Source organism: Exophiala oligosperma (assembly GCF_000835515.1).
Source record: "Exophiala oligosperma strain CBS 72588 unplaced genomic scaffold supercont1.1, whole genome shotgun sequence".
Classification (NCBI taxonomy): domain Eukaryota; kingdom Fungi; phylum Ascomycota; class Eurotiomycetes; order Chaetothyriales; family Herpotrichiellaceae; genus Exophiala; species Exophiala oligosperma.
This window is the reverse complement of record NW_015622818.1, coordinates 4,246,739-4,260,815: the sequence shown is the minus strand read 5'-3', so window position 1 is coordinate 4,260,815 and position 14,077 is coordinate 4,246,739. Positions and strand designations below refer to the sequence as shown.

At 52.6% G+C, this 14,077-nt stretch overlaps 3 protein-coding genes and 1 non-coding gene across 4 annotated transcripts; 1 reads left to right on the top strand and 3 right to left on the bottom strand.

Annotated features, from left to right (window-relative positions):
- Nucleotides 1-31: 31 nt before the first annotated feature.
- Nucleotides 32-1,297, top strand: PV06_01451 (uncharacterized protein; the record flags this gene model as incomplete). Its single annotated transcript, XM_016402055.1, has 1 exon — nucleotides 32-1,297. One exon carries the CDS (start codon nucleotides 32-34, stop codon nucleotides 983-985), a length of 954 nt encoding a protein of 317 aa, XP_016269108.1. The 3' UTR covers nucleotides 986-1,297.
- Nucleotides 1,298-2,096: 799 nt separating this feature from the next.
- On the bottom strand, nucleotides 2,097-5,129 carry PV06_01450 (uncharacterized protein; the record flags this gene model as incomplete). The annotated part of the gene is made up of 3 exons (XM_016402054.1): nucleotides 2,097-2,239; nucleotides 4,860-4,924; nucleotides 4,987-5,129. 3 exons carry the CDS (start codon nucleotides 5,127-5,129, stop codon nucleotides 2,097-2,099), a joined length of 351 nt encoding a protein of 116 aa, XP_016269107.1.
- A 4,458-nt stretch (nucleotides 5,130-9,587) lies between these two features.
- Nucleotides 9,588-10,949, bottom strand: PV06_01449 (uncharacterized protein). Its single transcript, XM_016402053.1, has 2 exons — nucleotides 10,074-10,949; nucleotides 9,588-9,959 (listed from the first exon to the last, which is right to left on the bottom strand). Exons 1-2 carry the CDS (start codon nucleotides 10,773-10,775, stop codon nucleotides 9,681-9,683), a joined length of 981 nt encoding a protein of 326 aa, XP_016269106.1. The 5' UTR covers nucleotides 10,776-10,949; the 3' UTR covers nucleotides 9,588-9,680.
- A 2,649-nt stretch (nucleotides 10,950-13,598) lies between these two features.
- Nucleotides 13,599-13,688, bottom strand: PV06_01448. Its single transcript has one exon. It is a non-coding gene; the product is annotated as a tRNA-Arg (tRNA).
- Between the last annotated feature and the right edge of the window lie 389 nt (nucleotides 13,689-14,077).

Here is a 14,077-nt window from a genome sequence, read left to right as displayed (position 1 = left end):
TCATATTTTCTGAGACTAACAGCGTCAAAATATGCCCGAGATTCAAGATGACAAAGGCCAATACGTGATCCCCTTCATTCTCGGTCGGCTCGCTGAACACCAAGCCAAGCACGCCGACGACTCCAACCCGCCGCCGCCGTTCTTCATCGGGCTGAATGGCGTCCAAGGAGCTGGGAAATCGGTCTTGGTCGACATACTGAAGGAGACGCTCTCTTCGCCGCCACACTCTCTGTCCACCGTGGTCTTTTCGCTCGACGACTTGTACCTCACCCACGCGGACCAGGTGGCTCTGGCCCAATCACACCCCGACAACCCCCTCCTACAGCACCGCGGGCAGCCTTCGACGCACGACGTCCCTCTGGCGCTGTCCGTCTTCGCCAGTCTCAAGGCGAACCAACCCACCAAGATCCCACAGTACAACAAAGCCGCGTTCGCCGGCCAAGGCGACCGTGTCCCGGAGGAGGAGTGGGAAGTGGTCAACGGCGGCGGCGATGGCTCCTCTCCCGTGCAGGTGGTCCTTTTCGAAGGGTGGTCCGTCGGTTTTCGACCATTGTCCGAAAGTGCACTCCGGTCGAAACACGCAGCCGCCGTCGCCGCATTGGAAAAGTCGACCCCGTCGAACCCGTACACGGGACGACTGGGCCACAACACGCTGGCCAGCGTGACGGCGATCAACGATGCCCTCAAAAGCTACGACCAACTCACCTCGCAACTGGACGCCTTTGTGCATATCGACGCCGCCGATCCGACATACGTGTACAAGTGGCGTCTCGAGCAGGAAGCCAACCTGCGTGCCGCTCGTGGCAGTGGCATGACCGACGAGCAGGTCAAGCACTTCGTCGACGGATACTACCCCGCGTACGAGCTGTACACCGATACCTTGAGGGAAGGCGTGTTCAAAGATGTTCGGCCAGACTGGCAAGGGAGGCAGCTGCGACTAATTGTTGGCGCGGACCGAAAGGTGCAGCAGGTGATCACAATCTAAGCAAGAATCCTAGCTGTACAAGGATGAACTACCGCACGATTTATTGAATGGTTACTTGATTGGTGGCCGAGAAGCGACGTTCTGCCGTGCTGCACACGAGGTGAGACTTCGGATGCCAGTCAATCGCTGCACCACCATAAGGTTTGGGATCGCTCCAGATTGTGCGTCCGGCCTTTCCAGCATCTCGCCGGATAGCTGATTCCGGTTACCCGTTCGAGAAGTAGATCGGCCACAAGCAGACGACAGGGTGTGTGATGCATACTGTAACAGGAGATTGGTCCGTAATAAAAATTGTAGATTGGTGTGTCGGTGGCTCCATGGTCTTCTGCATTGCGTGGCGCCCAGCGCGCATCTTGAAGATCTTCTCGGACTGTAAAAGGTCCTAGTGCATTCTTCTGTGTATCGAATGGTTACCGTGTAACTGCAGGACAAGATGAGGAAAGGCTCCGCCTCAATGGGATCGCCATTCTTCGGTAGGCCTGATCCGATGATGTCCTTGTACAAACAAGATCCCTTCACAAGTCACGATCCACCCGTTTCGCTCAAAACTCATCGCCTTGCACGATTCGTGCCAACCGCATTCGAGATAACCTCCATAGATGGACGCTGCTAGCAACCGCGTGGGTCCAAGTTCCTGACGGCCAATTGGGCTTACCATCCCGTTGGCAATGTGGCGGTCGTGAGATGCGGCCCATCTCTCGCTATTAAAGGACCTAGGGGAACGATCGACGGTGGGCTAGGAGATGTTTCAACTTTTTGTATTGTAGTATGCCGGATGGTGCAGTAGCGTCGAGGCAAAATGAGTCCCTAGCCAAACGGGGACAACATTGCCTGCGAGTTCCAGTACGCCGGAGAACGACATCCAACCCCGTAAGGTACAGTGCTCTCCGCATGGGGTAGTTCAGGGCATGGAACAGATACGGATAGCAAGGAGCTCATACCCGGTGTCGGTCCAGCTAGTCGTCCCAGAAGCAGCGATCATTTCATGGGATCTGATCTTCACCGCCGTCTCGAGTGGTCGACGGAGTAGTGCGAGCACTTGAAGACGCGGACCGGTGTTTTGGGCTCTCAGAGGCTCCACTGTGGCTGCCGTCGTTTGGCCCTCCCGACTCTAGCACTCGGATCGTCCAGATTCATTGCTGGCAATTTTGAGCTTCTCCAGATACACCGCGTGAAATGGCATGTTGGCCCAAGACTCCCAGACCAACGCCAAACGAGCGCCCGGGATATGGGTGAGTGGGTCAGCTGAAGTACCTGTTAGTGACATTAGACACGAAGGATCCCGAGTATGCCGTCCAGACCAAGGCCAGCCTAGCCTCGATGTGTGAGAAAGTATCCTCGACGTCTCGTACTGAGCAGCAGAATCTTAGCTGAACTCGCTGTTCTCCTCCCTTCCTGAAGACCCTGTGTGCCCGATTCCAAGCCAAACTCCCGATAACGACAGACTCGAGCGACCCCAGCCTAGCTTGAACTCTATTCATACGACAATAGAGACCAGCGTTGGAGAAACGAATGCAGCAATCGGCACGAACCGACAGTCCAACTGCGCCATGTTTCGGACAGAGGTATTTTGAATCTCGTCCGCAAGGGTGATCAGCCGTGCCCATCGCAAGCATCCGTGACACATTCCATCTCGGTGGTTGTCCCCTTGCAGACACAGTCGGGCCTAGTCGACTGCCGATGCTGAAGAGGGTGCGCCTAATGTGCCGTCCCACGAGCAGTCGATACATCGGATGATTGAAAAGAGTCAAGGTCGAGATCAAGATCTGACTTGACTCAGCCAGCCACATGACCCGGTCGAGGAGGGTGTTCGCAACCCGGTGCCCGTCCCGTGTAAGCCAATAACGCCAGCAGAACTCTCTGAGAAGGTGAGAAATGCACTCACCTCGTTTCGCGCCCTGACACAGTTGTCAATTTCCTCCGAGAATTCCCTTTCCCTCATCCCATCCCGCTCCGGAAAATCCTGATGTAACTCCAAAAACCCCTACGAATGGCCGCGCGAGGCCCACAAGTGACTTGTGAAATCGGTAATCTGTCCGGATGGGTCTTGTCATGATTCAATTCTTGTGGCAAGGATGAGCGACGCTAGTCGAACAACGCGCAGATTGAGTAAATCGTTGGGAGATGCCTTCTGTCGATCACGCTCGATGCACCAGCTGGGGTATTTCCCATTGATGTCAGTGCAAGAGCGTATCCTACTGACTTACATATCCTGCCACTGCCCCGAGAGGAGGCATGTACATCAGATCAACAGAGAAAGCAAACCCTTTACTTGGAGATCGTCATAATCTGCAGTGTTGCTCGTTGATCATTTATGAAGGGTTCTCCAAGGTTCGGATGTTTAAGCCGCAGGAGGTGTTCTCTAGGACATCCACGCACGAAAGTGCGGCAGCAGTTCATCACAAGCAAAGTGACGCAGAATATATGCAGGGCAAGAGCAACACGATAAAGATCTTCTCCCATGACTTGGCAGCACAGCCTGGGCTTGTGGCCTCGGCGTACGAGTAGGAACGCGGACCATGGGCTCAGGACCAGGATGCAACACCCCGGCAGCCAACACTCCCAGGCCCAAGACGCTGACCAGCACGGGCAGAGCGTCCAGCCATTAACGCGACTGCAAGCCACATGGCATATACTCGGCTTCTTTGACCTCAGCCGACGGAGCGATGGTTACCCTGGACAGGACCATGCAGAGGCGACCAAATTCTTGATTTCAGCTCATAACAATGCATGTCTAGAATGCTGACTCCAGCCAAAACGCAGACCTGCCTCTTCATCTCCTATGCTTATGTGGGTATGTTTCGTTGCAAATCCATGACAATGTGAATCCCCCAAAACAATCAACACGAAGGCCTCCCAGACGATAGCAACCCCTGCTCGACCGACACGGACTGCAGCCATTGAAAACATAATCCCACAACGCCAATGCACATACATGATCTCAGGAGTGACACATCACTCTTCCTCTTGGATGGAGATTACCCAGTTCCTGTAACTTCGCTGAATGGACCTTTAATGCAGAGTCATTTCAAGTCTCGCCTCATACTGTCTTGCCATTGATTCCTTTGAGATACACATCGCTAGAAGCCAAAGTCAGCGCGCGCCATTCTATTGCTAGCAGTGAATAAACACAGCGATACGAGTCGATCTCTCCGGGCCATATGAGAATCGGGCGATTACGAAACCAAACAGAAGAAATGAGCCCAGTCGGCCCGACGCGGTGTCAGATGACCCAGGAGGGTCAGAAATCAGCACCACCTTCGATCCTGGGCGCCAGAATCTCTCAACAGCAGGGCAGGGGTTTCGGCACTCACAAGATAAGGGTTGAGTTCGGAGGAATCGAGCCAGGAAAACCCCTGTAAAAACACAGAATGGTCAGCTTGCATTCTGCATCCGTGAGCTGTTCAAAGGACGAGGAACCAGGGTCAGAGCAAGGCAAATATCCACTAGGACGACCAGAACGGCAATCGTGTGGAGACCAAACCTGGTCCAACTTGAGGTCCGAGGACGCTTTGAAAAAACGCATGACCCTCACTAAATTTGAGCCAAGCGAGAATGCTTCTCAAACGTTGGGCGTTGGTGGTGGGGAGTAACTGACCGGTCGCCATACGCGAGGTTGCTAGATAACCAGTCAGCTCATCCAGGTCAGTGGAGATCCGTGATATTTGTCAAATGGGAGGTGGGAGGCATCTGCGAGAGTGCTGCACATCCCGGACGATCCCTCATCATCACAGGAGGAGCAAGAAGAGCAACTCACCCTGGAATAGTCAAAATGCACCTCTCACCCAGCGACATTTGGGGCACAGCCTGATCCCATCCTTCACAGAGGCTGTTAGGCACAGACGTTGCCGTTGAGACGACCAAATGAACCCACCTGGAATCACCCGCCCAACCCTGATGGGAGTCTTGAAATCACCACGACCTCGTGAGCTGTCGAACCTGGAGGCGCATAGATCAGAAAATGCGACTGACACTGCTGGTCCGGGCCAGTCATGACATACTGTTTGCCTTTGTAGTCGTTGTCCGCTTTGGAGCCGTCGTAGAGCCAGCCCGTATATTCGATGGTAACTTCATCGCCGGTTTTGGGGAAGTCCTGGCCATTTCCAGGCCTGACAAGTTTCTTTTGTAGTTGAGTAGGCGGCATGACGGTGACCGGAATCCGACGACCTATTCGACAGTTTCGAGTATGTCAAGTATACAACAGGTGGGTTTCGAATCAATGTCGACGTGGTTTGAACGAGCTGAAATCCACCAGGAACCAGGTCTCAAAAGTCAAAAGAACGAGACAAGTCCAGATGCGATGAAGGAGACGGCGGCGACGGTTTTATAGCAACCGCTCGTGGGGACCGTGCCTGTCACAGGTGAACCAAAAGAATGAATGAACCCAGAGCCAGCACCGACAAAAGCTATACGGAGTGCCAACTGGCAAGTTTAGTCGCGTGCGGCAGTGACCAGGTCGCGATACTGAATAAGAAATATACTGTAGACCACCTTTCGAAAGGAATAAAGGGGAAGAAAGCGAGCGACGGCCGTCGGCCACGCATCAGCGATATGACAGGCTCAGGCCTGGACACTCAGAGTGGGATAACCCAATGGGCGCATCCTAGATTGGACAAGAGCTTCAACCCAAAGGCTAAAGGCTCGACGGAACGAACAGTCGAAGCATACCATACCGCCTCATCTGGCTTGGTAGATACCTAGCGCGATACTCACTAGACACACGCCAAACATGCATACAGTACAATACCCGAGAGAACTACCGCCGGTTTGGGCACGGTTTTTGACGGCCGGGCAAGGATCAGGGTTTGATCTGCACAAGGGTCAAAAAAAATTGTTTTTTGGGAAGGGAAACTGGCGAAAAACAATAAACGCCCAAACCGGACCTTGTCTGTCTGTGGGATGGTGGCCGGTGGGGCGGGAGTGGCATTCCCATCCTGACGCAAACGAGGTCCGAGTTCGAGATGGCGTTTCCATGTTCCCACCGGGCGCATCGGCCAGGGTTCAGTGGCTTCCTCATGGTGTTTGGGACGTTTTGGGCGCGCAAAGTCTGGAGAACGGACGGCGAACAGGGGAGAAGAAGACGAGGATATTGTTGATGATGCCGGCGACAGTGACGTGCGAGGACTCTAGACGGTTTTAGGACGAGGCAGGATCAACGGTGACAGCAATAATGGGACATCAACAGCCCGATACAGCCGAGCAGGTCAGGAGTAGTACAGAACAAGTAGGAGGGGCAATTGGGTCGTGGATACGTATGAGGGCGAGGCGGACGAGACCACACTATGCCTCTGCCTCGCGACAAGCCGTATTGATGAATGGTGAATGACGGTTGCGTGATGGCGTGTCACCGTACCAGCTACCATGTAACTTACTCGTGGAAGAAACGTCCAATCTGTCGTGTTCGCCTGTCTGTCCGTCTGTCTTGACTGTCTGTTCGTCCGTCCATCTGCCCGACCACTACGAGGAGTACTTGTCATTGCATGATCAACATCATGATTATGCGCCCGTCAGAGACTACTCTTGGTTCAGTAAAGCCGGAAAAGAAAAAAAAAAGCATTCTACCCTTTCAGACACAACACCACACACACACCATGTCAACTGTCACTTGAACTTGATGGGGCTCTCTCTCTCCTCCCCCTGCCGCACCTCTCCCCCCTTGTTGCGGCAGGCTACAGGAGAAAATCTGTCGGGTGATTCTTCGCGGAAAATCTTGCTCGTAAAACTGACTCGGCCCAGGCATCTTTGCTCCGGACACTTGTTCGACGGAGCAGCAAATCAATGGCCTCTGATGCACCTCTGCATAGGCGTGCCGAAGATCCTCCCAGGCTGCACGCTCGGCAAATAGCCTTTGACATGATCGGTGCCAACGGCGGGTATTCATCACCACCAGCATGGGTGACCATTGACATCCCGGGCTAACGCCCAAGGCGCCTCCACCGTCGCTTGCCGTCCAACTCCACCCCGTCATGCTCTTCCTGACTTACAGTAGGGACCTCCGCGACAGGCAATGTCATCCCTGGCCGTGCGTTTCCACACAGGGTCACCTACCTGGAGCCCTTTTCCCCGGCTGTCCTCCTTGGCATCAGCTCCGAAGCTGGACAGATGTCGCGCGCTGGTTCGGTGACCAGACGAAAAATGCCCTGTCGAATGCTGCGAGTCAGGATTCAAAATTATGAAGCTGCTGCTGGCATTTATTGCCTGCATCGCTGGCTCACGGATCGACACGGCACCCCTACAAAGCTACCACGACATTTTATCTAAAAGTCTCCTACTTATCTAAAAGTCTCCTACGAGTAACATTTTCATGGCGCAATAACGGACAGACTACCCTGACAGTCCGGTGCAAATCCCTCCTCTCTAGCCAGGCGGCATCATTCGATGGGAATCTGCACAATCACATCTGAACCCATCATGCTGCATCTCGCGCAGAAATTAGGCGTAGTGCCAACGCCAACCATTTGCACCAAGCGACCCAGGGAGCTGTGATTCGGGCAAGCCCCCTTGGGACTAGAACCAAAAGGAATTTCGTCCCGGAGCTGGCGTCAAAGAGCCATGTGTTGGATGTGCCGGGGCCGTTGGGCAAGCCAGAAAACAAATGACGACGGCGGAATGAGACTGCGTTCGCTCTAAACCCAAAAGCCAATAGACGCATCTTGGGACGGTGTTCCCCCTGGGCCATGGACCCTTCAAGTTTACGCCGCAGTATTGCGGTCGCTGAAAGCTGCCACGGAATTTCCGTGCTGCTTTTCGAGCCAGAGTTTCGCGGCAGTGTTTCTGACCCTTGACACGACATATTACATTACACCGACATTTGCAGTGACCCTGAAAGCCTGCATGACTATCCTCGAGAATGTCTCGGGTCACTAACTACGTAATCAAAAGGATGAGATTTGCTTTTGATTCCGCGCCACGGTGCAGTGGCTCCCCCACGAAACATGGTGGGGATATAGTCCGTTGAACAAGCAGGTAATGGCCATTGTCAACTTCATGTCGTACGAGTTCTGGAGTAGCCATCAAAGAGACACTCAAAGGATAGCCGAGAACTGTACGTCTGAACGACAGAAAAGCAGTCATGTCACTGATGATGATATTATCGCTGAGGTACTGTGAATGGCCGTTGTCTCCTCGACCCGATACCACCATGGATAAATCATCGAGGCACATACCAACCAATGTCTGGTAGGAACCAAAAAAAATGCTCTGAACGAACTGACTATCCGGCCAAAACCTCAAAAGGCCTCAGCAGCAACATGACGCCCTCTCCGATCATCAAGTGCCTTTGCCCCCCCTCCCCACACCCTGGAGAGTTACAGTATTTTACAAGGATGGCAACTTCGGATCGACCGACCTTTTGCTGTCAATCGAAGCATTTGGTTCCAGTAGCGGACCCCATCGTACGATCTTGACGGTAGAAGCCAGCTGATCCTACTACACCTGGGACCGCTACCTCGTTGCACGATCCCCTTACCACTTTGCGGTTAAGTGCTCTTCGAAACCATCCCCGAGCTTCAGCTCAAGACCTGCCTTGTGTACTGCAAAGGGGGAGAAAAGAAACAACCACCCTGCAGTACCAAGAGCTATCCGCCGCATTTTATTATTATTTAGCTCAACACTCAAGCATTGTCGAAGCCAGGATCGATCTTCAAGGCGGTAAATATCCACCTTGGGGACCCCTGGCAAACTGACAATCTCTCTCTCTCTCTCTTCCCCCCCCCCTTCCCCCACCAAGGGCATAAAATGTTTCATGCATTCCTGGATTTCTCAGTGACGTGCTGTACGACTTGGTCGGCTGCAGGATGAGATAATAGCATTCCGAGGGGGAATAATGCTTGCTACACCCTTGTCTCTCTGGCTACGGCTCTATGGGTCACGGTGGGCATTCCATCGCAGGGGTCTCCTACGCTCCTAGTCATCAACAAATCATGACACCCCTTGCCTTTATTAATAAGAGAGTTCGGCTCTGGACCTCTCAGAAAGTGCCAAAAACATGGGATCCAAATTGGCGACACTTGGTCTCGACGCTCGTAGTACTCGTAGAAGGCGCGTTGGAGGACAATCACACCCTCTTCCCATCCAACTCCCACCCCCCCCTGTCCTGCGGCTTCGATGGCACGAACCGGTGGATTGCAGATAATGTTGCCACCCCCCTGCGGTGGGCGGGACTTCCGGGTGCCATAACTCGGTTGCAAGTCAAGCGAATCAAGTTCGACAAGTTGTCGGGGTTCTCTGATGGCCTGGCGCGCAAAAAACAATGCCCGAGCAGGGTTTTTTGGCCCCTTGTCACATGCACGCGAAGCTACCCGGGGAGGCCAGGGTTGGGCATGAGAAATAAATAATATCATATCGGGCCAGCCCGGCTGTAACTCGCAAGATGCATCGGCATCGTCTCCCAATACAGACACGGATCCTTGTTTTTCAAGCCTAACTATGCGCCGCTGCTGAAAAGGAAGGGGGGAAACATCACCTGAGGCTCAGGCCATGATCCAATAGTCGGCTGAAAAAGTTACGAAGCCCTAATACAACCTGGTGCAGCTTACTGTACAGTACGGTAGAGTAAGTACAGGCGGTTTGGAGCTGGGAAGTCTTTGCATCATTACCTAGGGGTAATTTTACCCAAAAGACCTACTCCAGGTACGGAGTATGTTCTCTTTGCATGGCAAATATATTGACTGGCTATGAAGATGAAGGAAGCTCTCTATAAACATGTCCAAAAGGGATGATGGCGAATGTCTTTGACTTTTACGGTTTCAAAGCACAAATTTGGAAATCTCTTGTCCTCCAACACCACCCCTGTATTGGAAGAAGGAGGAGAAGAAGAAGGGACAGAGCTCCCTGCTCCTCGCTTCAGGTAGGTCAACTGGGAGATGCCCGCCTTGTCGAGGAACGGTAATACGCGAGAATAGTTGGTAGCAACCTGGTCACACCCGTGACTATCGTCCGAGAGACAGAATCGGATCTTTCGCTCCAGGGCAGCCTGTTTGTTGTTTGATCAACGTGTTAGTTTTAGCCTCTGGCTCCTTGAAAGCAGTGCCAAAAACAAACGGTTCGGGGGGTGTGCCCATCGGCCGGCGCGCCTTGTGTGTCTTACCTGGCAAATCTCCGCTTTAGGGTACGGTTCATCCAGTCCCTTCCGCAGACTGGCAGTGTTGATTTCGAGCACTCCTCCGTACGAGGCAATGTAGTCTAGATTGTTCAAGATTCGTTCCCACACACCCTTCATGGCCACAAAACTCCCGTCTGGGTCGTCACTCTTTAGACGGATCAGGTCAAAGTGGCCCACGACGGGCGGTCTGAGGGATCGCAGCATGTCCGCCTGGGAGTCGAAATAGTCCTCGAAGAGTCGTTCGTCCGTCCCCCCCGCGACCTGTCTCGCCCGCCCGTACATTTCTCCGTCGTAGTCGATGGGGATCGTGTGCACGTGATGGACCGAGCCGATGAAGAAGTCCGGGCGGTAGACGTCCAGGCTCCTCCGGACGAGGTCTGCTGACTCCTGCGGTCGGATCCATTCCCCTTCGAACCCGACGAGAAGATCGATGCGACCTTGGTACTTTTCTCGTAACCGCTCGGCTTCCTCAAAGTAGGCCCGTTCGTTCTCGAGGTGGTACGAAGCAAAAGTCATGCCCGCCTCGACTTCTTCCGGGTAGCGATCGTCGTCGTGCCGCGGCATGTGCTCCGTCAGGGCCAGGACCTGCATCCGCTTGGATAACGCGGCCTCGACGACCTCCTCGAGTCGATCTCGAGCGTGGCCCGGGCAGAATTGGCCAGAGTGGCTGTGATGCGAGTACGGCATTTGGCTTGGAATATACCGAGTTTGTTATGGTAGTTACGCGGTCCACGAGTCCACCTTGTTATCTTGTAATGTTCGGTGGTGGTACAGATCGGAAACACCGGACTATCCCACCGACGATGACTTCGTTGAGTTGCCTTTGTCACAATCTATTGACGTCTAGAAAAGTCGACCAACATTTTGATCTGAAGAAACAAATTTTCCTTTGAATCGGAGCCTGGAGGGCTTTTTGATGATGCCGAAGTAAAGCCGTGCAAATAAATCATTCTGAGATGATGCGTTGGATCTTCAGGAGGTTCTAGTAACCTTTCCGCCTGGGCCAACGACAAAACTCAACCTTTCTCCAACATCCTTTGCACGATTCAAGGCGCGAGAATGGTGCGAGTCATTAGAAGACGAAAGGGGGGGGTGGTGAAGGAGTTTTTGCAGGTGAGTTTACCATGGTGTTGTTTTCCATCGGGCGGAGTGAACCCAACGGCCTAATATGCTACTGGCGGTCATGAGAACAATTGAAAACAACAATTTGGCTCAGATAATCTCGTCCGTAGGAACGCACACACACACAAACTCTCTCTCTCTCTATCTCTATATCGTTGAGTGGGAAGGGCTTCCGCGCTTTGATACCCTTAGTAGAGTACATGGAAGACCTCGGAAAGGGCGTGCCCACACTCCCATTACAACAATTTTCTTTTCTTTCTGAAAGAACTCGTGATCTCGCTTCTTCTTTTTTTGACAAAACAACATCGTCGATGGAAGACTGACCGCCCGGCGCCTATCACGGGTAACCACGGACTACTCTAACGGGCAACACATGTGAGGCCTTCGGATGCAGCTTGACACTATTCGCGCTGGGTGGTGTCGTACAGAACTCTAGGACGGACCAAGGACTTCCTATCGTCGAGACCTCCGCCCTCGGTTCGAGGGTATACTCGTAGGAGGAGAAATGGTGGAATGATCGACTGCAGAGGGACTTTCCCCGACGAACGGCCCCTGGAAGCTTACGAACACAAGGGGAGGGGTTTTGCCCATGGCACGGATGCAATGATCCAGGCTAAGATAGCTAGGGACGAGGCAAAGATAGCTATTGTACGAACTCTGGGTCCTCCTGCAATACACCTAAACCCGTCAGAGCGACGGGTTCGCCGGGAAAGGCCACGTTTTTAGCAGGGCGGGAAGTGCCATGGCCAGGTACGGGTACGGAGACAAGAAGGTTGGCTGTGGTTTTATTTGCTGCGCGCCCATGTTTTCAAAGGATCCGGGAGAAGGTTTCTCTATTGCATGGCCTTGAGGACCGATGATGAATCCCTATACGGAGTAAACAAACACAGACCAGGTCTAGAACGGGGTGCTCGGGGCTGCCCTACGGAGTACATTCATTCCACAATTGAATTCGAGCCCACCATGGGGAGGGGCTGGCAAAGGTGGCCATGTTTATTATCCAGGTGCTATAGAATAGCGGAGGCAGGGGAGGCACCCTCCTTCCCGCCCTTCTCAATCACCTTTGTTTCGAGAGGAATTCAAGGTGTGTGGAGATAAATTTGATTAGATTAGACGTCCCCCTGGCATACTACGTAAAAATTAATAAATCAAAAGAGACGGCTGCTACGTTCAGCTTACCAGAAACGTAGCAACGGAGTCCACGGACGATCCAATAGTGTGTGTCGGAGGGGGGAAAAAGAGGGTTGCTCCGTACGGGGGGAGTACTTCGCATTCTTCTTAACCGAGCCTCCAGGCTGATTCGAACCTGCCTCGCCGTCGCCTTGTACTGTACCTTTAGGGCACACAAGCGAGGGTTTGGCCCCCTTGATGTCAAAAGATCGTATGGGAACAGTGGAAAGAAGGGCGTCCGATCGATTCGAAAGGGAGCTTGCGAGGATCAAAGGAGCAAGGGGGGACTCGCCAGGCATTATTGTACCAACGAATCCTCCGGCTTGGAGTGGCTGTAACAAGTAGTCGCTAGCAGGCTGGTTGAGCGCGCCAGACGTAGTAGACCCCTGTTGGACAATGATCATCGACGTGTTGACATGAATGGTACAGATCAGAGAGTCGACGTTGCCATGGTACTCACAGGGGAGAGTCTCCCAAGTCCAGTAAGTTATTTCATCCGACGCCTAAATAACAGTCCTTCTCTTTCTCGATCCTCCAGTGACGTGTCCGCAGCGCCTTGGACAATCGAGATTCTGCTTTTGAGCACCTTGCATTACAGAAGTCCAGCTCAGCAAAACCAAGCAACCAAGCAAGCCCCTACGGAGTACTCGTGTCGGGGATGTTGATGCTGTGGAGACCTTGTACTCGTACTCCGTAGTATTCCAGTGTTTGTACTCTCAGATCTCGATCGTTTCCGGCATGCAAAGGCCGACCGGCATGATTACGCAGCAAAAGACTACTCCCTGCATATCCTAGGCACCCCAGTGAATAGGCAGGTATAGTGCGACATGATGTGCACAAAGTTGGAGGTGTGGACGAGCCCCTAGACAGCTCAGTCATACAGGTGAGATAGTATACACTTTCACTAGGAAGTTTTTCCCAATGATACCTTCGACGGAGGTGCCCGTCACAGTCCAATATTCGACCTCGAGGAGTCTTCTTAGTGTCGCATATACAAAAGCAATACAGAAGAAGAAACCATCCAAAAAAAAACCGAAAACAACAAGGAGATTAATAGTAGTCGGTGTCGGAATCTACCGAAGCTCTTTGGGATGACGGGTACTCGTGGTAAACCTTCTCTCGACTGCTTCTGCTTGTTGACACGAAAACCAAAAAAATACGTGAGGAAACACTAAATCTGTATGCGTACAAATTTTGGCTCCGCGCATGAGAATGTTTCGAGGAACATGGGACTCGAACCCACAACCTTGGCTTAGCAACTATGTCAATTGATAGGAGAGCCACGCGCTACCATTGCGCCAATCCCCCTCGAATAAAAGGCCCGCTTTAAGACGATGGCAATTTTGTGTGCAAAATTATGACCTAATTTTGGTCAATATGGCCTATATAGGTAGTTTTAATCTACACTATTTGGCGTAACTGTGCAAGTTTATTCTAGTAATGATGTTGCTAAGCATACGTGAAAAAATACATACGGAGTATTAGCTGTAACGACCCCCAACTTTTCGTCGCTTTATCTGAGCAAATTCCGACATCGTTTCGGCACGAGATGAAAAAGCTTGCCTTACAGCAGTCACAACCTTGGACATTCAAATTCCAGGATTGTACTGCTTTTATGATGGACACTGGGCTCTATGTTTCTCCCCATCATGATTATGAACAAGGCTTGTGGTATAGAACCCCTCTCGCCGAGACAC

Bases quoted from the DNA above. Each gene is read 5' to 3' on its own strand.
- PV06_01449 (XM_016402053.1), bottom strand. From the start codon at position 10,775: ATGCCGTACTCGCATCACAGCCACTCTGGCCAATTCTGCCCGGGCCAC. The intron at 9,960-10,073 runs GTAAGACACACA...AACAACAAACAG, and splicing joins CTAAAGCGGAGATTTGCCAG to GCTGCCCTGGAGCGAAAGAT.